Consider the following 13975-nt stretch of genomic DNA (forward strand, 5'->3'; position numbering starts at 1 on the left):
TTCTAACCGTCAGCTTGGATATACGCCAGCATATCGATATTCATACTCTCCGCCTGCGGACTGCTTGGTATTTTGCTGGTGCCGCTCATGAAAACCGTCGCATATCAAGAGATTTTGAAATTCCTCGTCGCCGTTGCCATCGGCACGCTAGCCGGTGATGCCTTAATGCATTTACTGCCGCACGCGCTGGTGCCCGACCATGATGATGACCACGATGAGCATGCGGTCGAAACCGCCGAGTCGGCGCATGATTCACATGAGGCAGTTTGGATCTGCGCCTGCGCTTTCTTCACTTGTATCTTCATGTACGTCTTGGAGCATATATTGCCGTTATTGCGGGGTGACAGCGCTGGCGGACATGGGCACGCGCACGGACATGGACACTCACATGGCGGTCACGCGCATAAGCAAGAACACGCGCATAAACAGGGACACGCGCATGCGCACCACGCAGAGCAGGCGCAGCATGTAAAGCATGCGCACCACGCCGAACAAGCGCCGTCAGAGAAACCAACTGATAATGTGCTCACCGCCAACATCGTAGCGCCGGTCAATAACGATGCAAAAGAGATCAATATCATGTTGAATGAAACGAAAAAGGATGAGAAAACGCCGAATCGTCCATTGACGCCTGTAGCCTTCATGGTCGTCATCGGCGATGGTCTACATAATCTCACCGATGGCCTCGCCATTGGCGCCGCTTTCGCCAGCGATCCAGTAACCGGCATGGCCACCGCCTTCGCCGTGCTCTGCCACGAGCTGCCACATGAGTTGGGCGATTTTGCGCTTCTGCTGCAGACAGGCGTGTCCTTGCGGCGCGCCGTCTACTTGAACATTGTCAGTTCGGTGTTGAGTTTCCTAGGCATGGCTATCGGTTTGTTCATAGCCGGCGCGCATGGCAATATGACACAATGGATTTACGCCTGCACAGCCGGTTCGTTTCTCTATATTGCGCTCGCGGATCTTGTGCCGGCGATGAGCGAAGTCGAAGCGCATGCGCACGATGCGAAGAGCAAACTGAAGGGTACATTAATACAGATATTCGGCATGCTGTTGGGTGGTATTATTATGTTGGCCATCGCTGTCAATGAGCATTCGCTCTCGGCGCTTTTTAAGTAAAAAAAAGGCAGCAACAACAACATATGCAAGCGGCAATATATGATTATGCGCTTCTCAGTTCTGTAAATTGAGAGCGCAAATGTGAGTTGTTAAAAACACGCATTCCTAGACTACATTGTAGAGTCTTCTTTTTAATAATTATGTTTAAGTTTGTATGTTTTATGGTTTTTAAGTTTAAAAGTATTATTAAAGATATTGTAGTTGTACAAATTAAGTTTTAGAAACGATTTATGAAATATAATAAAATTTAAAATAAATTAAAAATCTCGATAAAATGACATTGTTGAATTAATAGGAAAATGTAAACATAGCATGCTTTTAGGCGCACGTGTTTTGATAAAATTATCAGCTGGCATAAAACCAGAGAACATTCAAATTTTCAAATGTGGTTGGGATTTATTTTATGTTTTTGTGTTTGTTGTTGTTGTAGCGCTTTCGTTTTAGTTACGTACACACAATTGTTATGGGAACGGGCTTCAGATTCTCACAGATGATGTTACTCTGTGCTATTAGTTTCCCGAATGAAAACCCTACGTTTCGGAACAGTTTCTCACGAGCTGCAAGAAAATGCTAATTGGTCGGGTTTCAGTAACCGGAAAGGGAATTATATTGATATATCTGGTCAAGAACTAACTACCAACTCACCAGTTTGCGTGACTTACCCACTTGGTATAGGGAAGACTACGCTGGCACGAAATTTTAGAAGAAAAAGTTAAACTTACCAAATCCATAAAACCGTTTGAAAATCCGTGGTCGTTTCGTCGAGTATACAATAAAATAGTATTTCAGTTTAATTATTTATTACAATTAAAATAAAACAAAAACGTGTTTTTAACTTAATAATGCATTTCAGGATATTCAAGCAATCTTTTGGTGCTGTTCTTCAAAAGGCTCATTAGGCAAACGTGCAGAGTTCTGAAACAAAAATAAAAGAAAAGAAAATTGAAATATAACACCGCTATCCATATTAAAAAATCATTTGCTTACCAATTTCTTAGCGCGTTCCTCCAACGTGCCATACGACACATGATCCAAGGTAAAGCCAGCCGGCAAGCCCACACCTTGCACACGATACAAAGCATCTTTATCACCCTCATTGGCAATTTTGTGCGCTACTGCCACGGTACATTTGCCAAGAAAACGTGATGATGCCACCATTGGACCACGCGATATATCTATATGTGTGCCCATGCGATAAAGCGTGACACGTCCTTGATTCTGTTGTGCAATGCTGGGCAACTGTTCACGTTTATAACGCGAGTCGGCAAACATTTCCAGCGCTAGTTCGTTATTCACATCGAGACGTTCGATTTTTAAATCTTTTGCGGCTAACCTAATCATCGCTGCGGATAGGGCACGCATCTCAGCTTTAGTAGGTTGCCAAGATTGCGCTTGCAGCACTATATCGTAAACAAAACTGCCAGATTTGACTGCAATAAAATGAACATTTATATTAATATTTTGTTCAGAATATAGCAGGCATATGATTGTTACTATTTGGTCCTGGAAAACTGTGTAACTGCAAATGTGCTTCCTCAGTAAAACTGTTTTCGAGTGCTGCACCCAACATGAAGCTGCATGTGCGCCAGAAAGCTCTGCAAAGTATGACATATACAATTATTGTGTGTAATAAAGATGTGACTTGCTAACTCTTTCCACTTTAATTTGTTAGTTGCACAATCTTAATCGAATGAAATAACTTCTTTGTTTCAATTATTTCGTTGATAACTTACTTATTTATTAAATGAGGATCAGCTACTGTAAAGTTGAGCAACTGTAATGTACAAGATTCTGTTAGCGGCCGGTGCATATCCCACGGCACATTACCATCTTTCAATGCTAAAGCGGAACGTTTGCAATGCCCATCACTTAAATGCTGTGCACAATTGTAAGGCGTAGATATATGGGCATTCATTGCTAGTGTGACATCTTCCGGTAAACCCAAATAACGCACCTCAATTTTTTCTACTCTACCAACAGCTTCCTTTTGCCGGCGTTGCTCTTCTGTAAACAATTCATTGCGCTTAGCTATGGCTGGACTGATAGTTTCCTTACTTGTAGCGTAAGTACCTAGAATAGAATAATTAAACTATAGCAGTGCTTTTCATTTAAAAAATGTATATGTAATCATTCAAAAATGTCCTGCATATGTTGGTGACTTTTTAGATAACACCAATAGCATTAGTAAACTCACGTATATTTGACAATCGATTAAAGCGTTGCAATGTATTTAATACTGCTTGGAAGAGCATTTTATTGCCGGCCATTTCCACAAAATTCAGTACAATTTTATTTTAACTTTTGAAGTTGATTTTTTATATTTTTTTCAAGAGACAGCAAAAATGTTATCAAATCACAAAATTTATTCAACAGCTGATACCAACGTGCTTTGATATTGCCACGTAATTAAAAAAGAACTAGAGAAGATCCAGATATTTTGTACCTAATAATAATACAAAAATATATGACGGGCAATTTACTACAATATACAGGCTACAGGTGCTATACCGAATAAATTTTAAATTATACAATTTTATTTTATTTAATTTTACTACTTACTGTCAAACAAAAAATGTATTGTTAACAAAAATGTTTGATCATTGTGAATGTTTTTTTATCATTGTTAATGGCAACTTGAAAGTAGAAGAAGCATCGCAAGGCTGTCACAATTTTGTTGGTCATCTTATTCGCTAAAACATTTATTGTAATTCCGCACAGATATTTTCCTCAAATCATTGTGAGTTTAATTTAATAAAAATACTACAAAATGAATATGGAACTTGTGCGCAATGTGCCGAAAGGTGGCTTTAACTTTGACAACTGCAAAAGGTATATAATATTTGTAATTTAAGTTGAACGCCGCATAAAGCTTATGCTTTCTTTAACAGAAATGAAATGCTGCTTAGCTCCGGTTTCCAACATCCAAAGACTGTAAAAACAGGCACCACAATTGCAGGTATTATATTCAAGGATGGCGTAATACTTGGAGCAGATACACGCGCCACTGAAGGTCCAATTGTGTCGGATAAGAATTGTTCCAAAATTCACTATCTGGCTAAAAATATGTAGTAAGTAAGCCTACATATATATAATGAATTTACTTTCCATCACATACATACTGTTACATGTTTACTATAATTTCATAACATTTGCAGCTGCTGTGGTGCCGGTACTGCCGCCGACACAGAAATGACAACCGATCTGATTGCATCGCAATTGGAAATGCACCGTCTAAATACAGGTCGTCAAGTACCCGTTGTGGCAGCCAACACGCTGTTGAAACAATTTTTATTCCGCTATCAGGGACACATTAGCGCTGCTTTAGTTCTTGGCGGTGTTGACAAGACTGGCTCCTACATTTATTGCATACATCCGCATGGTTCGACCGATAAGCTGCCATATGCAACAATGGGTTCGGGCAGTTTGGCGGCAATGTCTGTGTTTGAGTCACGTTGGAAGCCCGACATGACCGAAGAGGAGGGCAAATTGCTTGTGCGCGATGCTATTGCGGCTGGTGTCTTCAATGACTTAGGTTCTGGTTCGAACATCGATTTATGTGTTATACGCAAAGATTCCGTCGATTATTTGCGCAACTACGAGCTAGCCAACTTGAAAGGCAAACGTCATGTAAGCAGATTTAAGATGAACATGAGGTTGAAGGAATAGTTTATTTAAATATTATGTTTGATTTTATTTTGCAGGGAGATTACCGCTTTAAACCTGGCACAACTGAACTAGTCGGCAAGGAAGAAATAATTGAAGTTGTACCCTTTGAAGCTTTTCACAAAAAACTGTATGGTGATGAAACAGCTGAAGCTATGGAAGTTGGTGCTTAACCTATGAGGTGTCACAGTATGCATGTGAAAACATACGAAAATTAATTAAATCTTGGTTTTTGCAAATAAAATAGTTTTTAAAGAATTTTTGGTAGTTTAACTTGTTTGTGCTGAACAGGGTATATTACATTTGCCACGTATGTATGAATATGTATAATATTGGCAAAGGTTCTACAAGCTTTTACTGACCGCTAACCACCAATGCGTTCTATGAAAAACCTTTTCGTGTCGCAAATCTCGAGTATCGAATCGAACAAAGGATTGGTATAAATAAAAAGAAAATTAACAATTTTTGATAAAATAAACTTTATTTCGAAATTATTTAATTTTGTTCGGCAATATAATCATACTTAGGTATATATGTATATACATAAATATGTAAATAAAGTGTATATATAGATAGAGGTAAATATATGTTCGACCTTACATTTCCACATAGGTTGGCATAGTCATGACGCCGCAATTATTTTTCCTTGCCGACATCAAAATGTAACCGTCATTACCCCAGTAGGTGGACCACGAATTCTTTACCAACCAATAATCCTCACCTTGTATGGTGCCATAACCAACAGCCAACACGGCATGATCCAACTCATCCAAGCCATTCTTACATTCCGGCTCATAGTACACACCATGCGCATAGAAACTGAACGAACGTGGCGATGCATCGATGGCAACCGAAAGTGGTCCATGCTTGAGCAAAGCAATTTTGAAAGCATTCGAATCGCCTGAAGTCACGTTCACGAAGCCGGTGATCGGTGCAACGAGTGTAAGATTTTGTGCATGACAATAGCCATCTTGACCCAAATAGGGACCGTAATCCTCTTCCGTTGGTACACCGCCCATTTTCATCATCCATTGATAGGCGCGGAAGTCTTCGCCGCCGTCACAACCATTGTTGCCATATTGCCAGGAGCAATCGATGAGCGCCTGCTGCGAAAGTCGCACTAAATTACCGCCATTTTTCAGAAAATATGCACCTTCGATGTGACCAATGGTGCCGAAGGACCAGCACGAACCGCAAACGGATTGATCTGAGATGGAATAAAGGTTATATTTCAATGAGATTAGTGTTCGGGAGTTTCTTACTATGAAGTGGTGTTGGAAATTAGTAATGTTCTGAAATCTTTAACAACAAAAGCTCAAAGCTGTCGAGCACATTTTTGACTAAAAGTTTCTTTTGAGTGTCTTTAAAGTGAAGCTGATTTGAAAATTAATATTATTCGGAGAATTTTTAAGATTTATGCTCTAATTTTTCAAACACTTTTATCAGCTTACAGCTACTTTCGACTTTTTTTATAGTAAAACTTTTTAACACCAAAAGCTCTAAACTTTCAAACACATTCTAAAGCTTAAAGCTTATTTCTGTGAAACTTAGTTGAAAGTTAATAATATTTCGAGAGTTTCTAGCAATAAAAATTCATCTTTCTAACTTTCAAAGCTTTAAGCTTTCAAACGCTTTTTAGAGCTTAAAGCTTCTCTCCAGTGTTTTCACAGAAAGTGAATATTATTTTGAATATTTTTTTTTAAATTGATAGCTCTAAGCTTTCACACATTTTCATGAGCTTAAAGCTTCTTTCGTGTGTTTTTACAGTGAAACTTAGTTGAATATGGGAGTATTTAACATCTTAAGCTCTAAGCTTTCAAGAGCTTTAAGCTTACTTTGAGTTTTTTTTAAGTAAAAGCTCAACTTTCCTCGACAACTTTCACCTAAAACCGAGCTTTCGTGCCCGTGTAAATATATCGCATAAAAAAACTTACCCTTAACAGGCGTTACAGCGCCATACAAACGCCAATCATACTGATCGGGCAGATCATCTTTAAGCTTTTCAATGTTGTAGGGGAATGGTTTGCCTGTATTGTAAATACCAGACGATTTGAAGCCACGACGCGCACGCAATTCTTCCTCGGTCTTATCAGCCAAATGGTTGGCCGCCAGCGTGTAGCTCAAACGTGCACGATTCTTCGAATGTATGAAACGTAAATTTTGCCTAAATATATTTTTGCGATATTCATGCTCCTTATCGGTCTTATATTTGATGCCGTGCTTAGTTTTGAAATGATTGAACGAATGCTCAACATGTTCATCCTTAGCGGGATGCACGAACTCTTGCATTGGATTGAATGTTGCATAGTGTCCAGCACCGGGTCCCGGGAAAGCTACACAAGGCATACCTATAAATTTACAAGCAAATGTAAATATACACAACTTTTTGAAAGAAACGCAACGCAAAGCTCACTGTCATCCAATTCGAAGACCTCATTTGGTATATCATCGTGCTCATAACTGTCATAATCCAAGAAGTAATGATCGAAATGTGAACCCAACAAAGTGTTGTAACCGCGCATCTCATAACGTACTGGTATCGGTTGACGTGCCGCGGGATAGTGTGGCGATTTCTTATAGCGCACCCACAGTGTATAAACATTACGCTTCTCACCGATCACCTCTTCAAGTCGGAACTTGTCACAAGTGAAACCGAGAAAACTTTCAGTACCCAAAAGTGTGAAATTTCTAGCATCCGGTAGTATAGTTTGTATTTGTACGCGATTTTCAGCAGTACCATTCAATTGCAAACACGTGACCTTATTCAATTCCTCATCGGTGGTAATGGGCGCTAATTTGAGTGACGTGCCATAAGGCATAACGCTGGCCAATTGATAGGTCTTCACCATGCCACCATAATAGTCGATACGAGAACGTTTTGTGGTCTTATCATACCAGGCGTAGAAGGGTTCGGCAATTTCGGCATACGGTATGTACAGTGTACCCTTGGTGATGTAAGTTTCATCCCATTTTGGCGGTTTGGTGGCCAATACTATGGAAAAAGAAAGTTGTTATTGGATAAGTTAAGGAATTAAGCGGGTATTATGAGGTTGGGTAGTTTTATTTTAGTATATTAAATTATGTCTACTAGTCCAAGCAGACTCAGAGAATTATTAAGCTTGCTGGGCCTTTGTGAGTTCTTGTGAAAGACGGGAGGGCGTAATAGACTTTAGGCTGCACTGCAAGCCTCAACTATTTCTAAACTAATCTAATGCCTACTAGTCTCTGACAGTATATATCTAAGCTTCGACTAAACTATCAAACAACCGCTGGGCAACTCTTAAGGCACAGTAATTTGATAACAGTTTCGCAACTGTACATGAGATCCGGGCTTATCCCATCCTTCAAGGACAGATTCTACTACTTTCTTATAGTTATGAAGATATTCGTTGAGCTTAATGTACATTATTTCATCGTTTTTACGTTGTTGTTGTAGCGGCAGAACACATTCCTGAAGTAATTTTGAGGCATGGTGCCGAGTTGACATTCTTCGGCGGGATAAAAATCCGAGTCCCTTCCAATTTCTTAGACCCGACTATCGTGGTAACGAAGTGTAGGAGAGAATGAGATCATAAAAGTTTCGGAGCTCAGCGAAACGCGGTTAGTTGCAAGCTTTTCCTAATCGCTAGTGATAGTTTATATTCTTTGGAACGCTTTTTTTCGAAGCTGAGCTTTAAGTACATTCTAAAGTTTCCTTTAACAATTAAATCCATCTTCGCCTAAATCAAATGACATTCTAAAAGATGACTCCTTGACTACTTGGCTACTTGACGGCACTGCAACTGGCATCGCTAAGGACCAAGTGTGGTCCAGGCGAGGCTTGTTAGCCTACCATACTAGCCTAACTTAACATAACCTAATCAATCTAATATTGTTTCTCAAGTACTCGCGTTAAGTGCATCAGTGGAATCTTAGCTGATAACCTCGTTTAATCAATATGTATTTAGTATACATAGTTAGCTTATCGAATACTTATTGACACACCTAATGAGCTGTGTAATCAAGCAATCAGAAGCCACTTATTCTTGGGAAAACATTCTTGACACAATAATTATTGCCAAAGCATAGATATACTTTATTTGCTTACATTAGCTTCTGCTTTTCGATAACAAGATACTACTGTCGTAGATAAGACACGGATGTCAATATAAAGTAATAAAATAATATACATACATACATATATAGTCGATATTACTTAATTTGAACGTAACGACTTAATATTATTAATTTCTCTAGAGCTTTTCATCAGAAGGTGCATTATGTTGCACAAAGGTAGCATGATTAACGGTTTTGGTTACCATAATATTGAGGTTTCTAAACTGAAAATATCATTATATTAATCAAGAGACAAATGAGTTCAGAGACTCATTGATGTCAAATAACCACGACCACTATATAAGTAGCTTTAATAACAATTTATCACATATATTTATTTGGAACATAGTCTTAAAACCATTCATATGTTGAGATTTTCGTGGTTAGCTGTGCAATGTTCTATCCTTAGCGTAGCTTTAAAATTCCCAAAAGGCGCTTCCTTAGTGACAAGACCAGAATCACGACTCTATCGAACTCAACAACATCTTCTGGAAAGTAAGGCTCTTAAGTTCTCATAGTGATTCGACTTTCGAGATTCTATTCTATCGTGAGCAGTCAATTATAATAATTATGGTGAAATAAATATCGGTTTGGACGACAGTATACAGGGTTTTCATTTCAACCTAGATCTCAATGTAGCTTCATGAGGAATTTACGGTATTCATAAATATAAGTTATATAAAGGGACATAAGATAAAATCCAAATAACATATATTATATTTTCAAACATCAGGTAGATGCGTAGTTTTGTTAGCTATACGATCTGCTAAAGCAAAAATGTAAACTCCCTCCGTGCTTTTTCTTAAAAGAAATTCACTCAGATGAAAATATAAAAACAATCCTGAAGATCTTGATCGAGCTTCATAAACCACCGGTGGATTTTTTGATTTCTACTATATGGTAGCCCCGACGGCTTAAGCTAATATTACAACTAATAGAACACACTTTTAAACCAAGATACAATTTCAACAAGTGTACTTCAGATGTAAAAAAAAATCCTCAAAGCAGCTTTCGACATCGAGATGTTTTTGAGGATATGAGAAAACTTGCAAAAAATAAATAAATTGATGTGTTTTTTTTTTTAATAAAAAATTGTGTAGTTGATGAGATTTTTGTTTTTTCTAATGACTAGATCGTCGAAATATCAGCACTTGCTGGAACAATATCCGGGAAATTTTTGATACTTTGATGATATAGAAGTAGCTGTCGTGCGAACTTTTGAGATGACTGTTATTATTCAAACAAGTACATTACGTTAACGAAGATCCGACTACCTTGACCACATAACAAGCAAATCTAATACCGCAGTCGAGGAACTGAAAGATGACGGTTAGGGAATATGATGACATTGAATAAGAGGCCCTAGAACTTTTCAAAGGTATTTTTAGTAGACATTTTTTATCTCATGGAGTATGTAATTGACCGACAAACAATTTTTGGTAACTGTTAATAACATAGGGTTGAGAGATGTGTTTTTAAGCCAAATTAAAGTGCATATAAATTAATGTTATGGGCAAGAATTTAGCTTTATTTTAAACACAGTGTGGCGCAAAAGTCAAAATCCAATTTTGATTGACTTGTTTTGACATTTGTTAGTAAACAAAATATCTGAAGGATGCATTTCCCGGGCCTAATCTCCCGTTTTGGCGAACTGGCAAGAACGGTGTGATTTTACCGCCAGACTTCTTTTTGTGGGGCTTTTTGACAACGTTTATAAACTCAGATCTTGCAGCTCTTAAATACAATATCCGTGAGAAGTGCCGTAAGTTCTGGCCAAAGTGATGGAAAATGTCATAAAAAATGACAATCAACTGATATCATATTCTCGACTTGATGAAAAAAAATTTAAAAGACCAAATAAAAATAATCCACAAACAGAATCAAAGAAATCAAAAAGAACAAAAGTTTTTCATTTTCCAAAAAACATCGGAAGGTAAAGGACCGTTGTTTTTCAGACAAGATGAAATAGGTTAATGGTGTTAAATCAAACGATCTTTTCACATCATCAGGTCACGAAATAATACACTCACCTAAATTATTTATAAACAAATTTATTGTTTTGTTGACTGTATGACATGTAGCGCCGTCTGGTTGCGTCATAAATCATTGCTCTATAGCGTTCTCCATTGACTATAACATTATGTTCGCCTTCATTTTTGAAGAAATGTAAACCAATGATTCCCTCTGCCCAAAGAGCACTGGGAACAGTGATTTTTTGAGGATGGAACGACGTCTCGACATTGGCTTGTGGATTACCATCACTCCAAATGCGACAATTTTCTTTAATAACGTATCGATTCCACCAAAAGTGAGCTTCAATAAAGTCAAGGGCACTTCTTGCGCGTAATGGTGGATGGACTGTTTCGGGTCTCGATACTATGCTTCGCAGCGCGCACTATACGGCGTCGCTAAGAATGCACATTATCCACTAGAGTAAATATAGTGCGAAATCCGTCCATAGTTGTTCGAATTACCAACTCTGCTTAAAACAAGTAACGAAGTACTATTACTTCAGTAAAACGATTTGCAAATGTTCTGGATTTAGTCTACTCATTAAGAAATGGCAAAGCACACTATATAGTACATAAATCAAATATCAATCAATCAACTTTCCAAAAACCGACTTCGAAAAAGCAAAGCCTCATTAAAATATGACGCCTTAGAAAATATGGACTAGATATAAAAATAGTCCATAACTGCACTTTTTACAGACCAGATTCTGATATGAGGTTCTATGCTTCTAGAAAGAATGAAATCGGTTTATAGCTTTTCCAATCGCATTCTAAAGCGATTCAAGTCAACTTCACTCCACCAGTTAACTCTATTAGGTAAATACTGCGATTTTTACTAAGATATACGCTTCGTTTTACCTCCCGTCACATTCAAAAGACGATCTCACCCGAATATCTCTACATCTTACTTTTCTAAGTTGATTTATAAACTCTACACCATTTGGAGAACTTTGAGTTAATCATTTATACAGCTGTTTAATTGAGTGCTCTTTGTTTTTTTACATAAATCTCGACAAATTGGTATGTTCGGACCGCAAAAAAACATTTTTACACACACATTTACACTTCAGTGAAAACATTTCTGAGCGTGGCGTATAACAAAGTGCAAACGCGGCATTTGAAATGGCGGCTTAAATGATGTTCATATGTATGAAAAAAATACCGAAAACAAAAACTATAACAAATGAGCATGGCATAAAGCGGGGCAAAAAGATCGGCAAAAAAAAAGAAATTGCTTATAAAGAAAGAACGTGCTTGGCAAGTCAAAGCAAATAAAAGAACTTTCTAAAGAAATGCAAATGAAATAAGTATCAGAGCCGGCAAATTGAGGCGCTGCTTAGAATAATATGGCTATATGTACATACATTCTCATATACATATATATTCAATTAAAACAACAACAATAAAATTAGTGAAAAAAACATATTAAATTTTTTAAGAAATCAATTTGCCTGCACTTACCCTCCGCGCTGAAACCGCAAAGCGCCAACAACAAAAACACAGCGAATTGCATACTGCGCTCGCTTGTAAACGAAACCGGTCGGCTTTACACAAACACAGAACTTTCGCAGATGACTTTTATTGATATTTCACCGCGTAGATTTTTATTATGCGATTAATCAATTCCAAGTAATATTATTATATCTGTATGTCCGTATGATTTACTTTAATAACAACTGTTAGCAAATTAAATATATTTTTTCAATTTCACAAACCACTGTAAATGGCGTGTTCTATCGACCGCTGTGAGCGGACTACTAAGCGCTACGCTCAACTAAAGCGCCAATAAAAGCGGCAACGGCCAACATAAGTCGCGTTGTTTTGAGCGAGAAGCAACAAAAAGCTCGTGCGATTGTGTGCAAATATAGATTTGTTTGTGTGAGTATGTGGCGGGTCAAGCAGCAGGTAGGAAGAGCTGGGGCTCGTTCCGAACCGCACTTTGTAAACCCAACGCACGGTTGGGGAATAAAAACAAGAATACAAGTTTCGTTGAGGCTGACCGATTTATAGTGGCCTGAGATACCCATTACAGCACCGAGATTCGATCCCTGTACCGACTAGCAATTGTTTTTTAACAGCAATTGCGCTGATAAAGGCGATGGCAGACACTATGTTAGTATTCCTGATATACATAGGTACATAGGTTAGGTTAGGTTATACTGGCCGGCTATCACGCCATGCATAGACTTAGTTTTACCAGATGGAGGTTCAGTTTAGTTTGAGGTGAAGTATTCGTTGTTGTTGTTGTTGTTATTGTAGCGACAGAAATCCGGGTCCTTTCCGCTTACGTAGACCCGACTGTTGTGGCAATGGTGAAGTATTCGTCATACTTTAAGAGCGACGTGTTATCTACGTTTGATAATTCGTTTAGTCCCTTGAATTCCGAAGCACCTAAAACAAGTTCTAGATATTGCTGCACACAGGTTTAGGATGTGTTCCAGCGTCTCTCTCATGCCAACTTCTCTGCGCTTTCTGCATGTATCGTCATCCGCTATACATATTTTAGACCAGCCACTAGTTGGATCAAATAAAGCGTAGGCCAAAAATGTGATGTCAAGCGCCTACCAAAGGTTTCATTCCAATTAGATCATTATCAGTAATTTTTTTCTAATAACTACCTGGATATCGAGTTTCGTTGAGAAGAAGCGGTTTACTAATATACCGGAGCTTTCATTCTTAGTATCTGAGCTGATATTTCAAAGTTTAACCGCTCTAAAACATATCCGGTGGAAATGAGTTCCACAAACGTTCGCGAAGATCTCGATTAAACACTCAAAAAATCCTTCCAGACATTTTCGATCGAGAATTTTTTCGTGAAAAAGAGATAAACCGATATTGAAACTTAGCAACCAAAGACAATCTAGTGAAAAACCTGAAGAATAGCCTCAAACATACGCAGGGATCGGCCTAAAGTTCTTTCCAAACACATTCGAACGAATAATTTTCCACCTGAAAGAAGTAATCGTACGCAAGACCTTGAGTTTGGAGATATGATACTGCTCATGCAAAGTATGTATTTCTCACCATTATATAATGTTATATTTTGCCGACTACAAGGTATCGGAAAATCTCATAAATTTGATGTT

The 13975-nt window shown here is 38.1% G+C and overlaps 4 protein-coding genes across 4 annotated transcripts in view; 2 read left to right on the plus strand and 2 right to left on the minus strand.

Moving 5' to 3' along the window:
* Nucleotides 1-1397, plus strand: part of LOC126763779 (zinc transporter ZIP6) — a 34698-nt gene extending 33301 nt beyond the window's left edge. Inside the window, exon 4 of the mRNA XM_050481565.1 lies at nt 14-1397. Coding sequence (XP_050337522.1) covers nt 14-1119 — 1106 coding nt within the window. The 3' untranslated portion in view covers nt 1120-1397. The remainder of the gene's footprint in view (nt 1-13) is intronic.
* A 505-nt stretch (nt 1398-1902) lies between these two features.
* Nucleotides 1903-3501, minus strand: LOC126763795 (39S ribosomal protein L39, mitochondrial). The gene is made up of 5 exons (XM_050481610.1): nt 3314-3501; nt 2853-3189; nt 2614-2714; nt 2107-2549; nt 1903-2034 (listed from the first exon to the last, which is right to left on the minus strand). Exons 1-5 carry the CDS (start codon nt 3384-3386, stop codon nt 1978-1980), a joined length of 1011 nt encoding a protein of 336 aa, XP_050337567.1. The 5' UTR covers nt 3387-3501; the 3' UTR covers nt 1903-1977.
* Nucleotides 3502-3771: 270 nt separating this feature from the next.
* Nucleotides 3772-5040, plus strand: LOC126763797 (proteasome subunit beta type-7). Its single transcript, XM_050481612.1, has 4 exons — nt 3772-3948; nt 4008-4187; nt 4275-4746; nt 4821-5040. The coding sequence occupies exons 1-4, from the start codon at nt 3887-3889 to the stop codon at nt 4953-4955; spliced, it is 849 nt and encodes a 282-aa protein (XP_050337569.1). The 5' UTR covers nt 3772-3886; the 3' UTR covers nt 4956-5040.
* A 204-nt stretch (nt 5041-5244) lies between these two features.
* LOC126763783 (digestive cysteine proteinase 1) lies at nt 5245-12656 on the minus strand. The gene is made up of 4 exons (XM_050481592.1): nt 12351-12656; nt 7196-7774; nt 6717-7130; nt 5245-5989 (listed from the first exon to the last, which is right to left on the minus strand). Exons 1-4 carry the CDS (start codon nt 12400-12402, stop codon nt 5379-5381), a joined length of 1656 nt encoding a protein of 551 aa, XP_050337549.1. The 5' UTR covers nt 12403-12656; the 3' UTR covers nt 5245-5378.
* Between the last annotated feature and the right edge of the window lie 1319 nt (nt 12657-13975).

This window comes from Bactrocera neohumeralis, chromosome 6 (genome assembly GCF_024586455.1).
Source record: "Bactrocera neohumeralis isolate Rockhampton chromosome 6, APGP_CSIRO_Bneo_wtdbg2-racon-allhic-juicebox.fasta_v2, whole genome shotgun sequence".
Lineage (NCBI taxonomy): Eukaryota > Metazoa > Arthropoda > Insecta > Diptera > Tephritidae > Bactrocera > Bactrocera neohumeralis.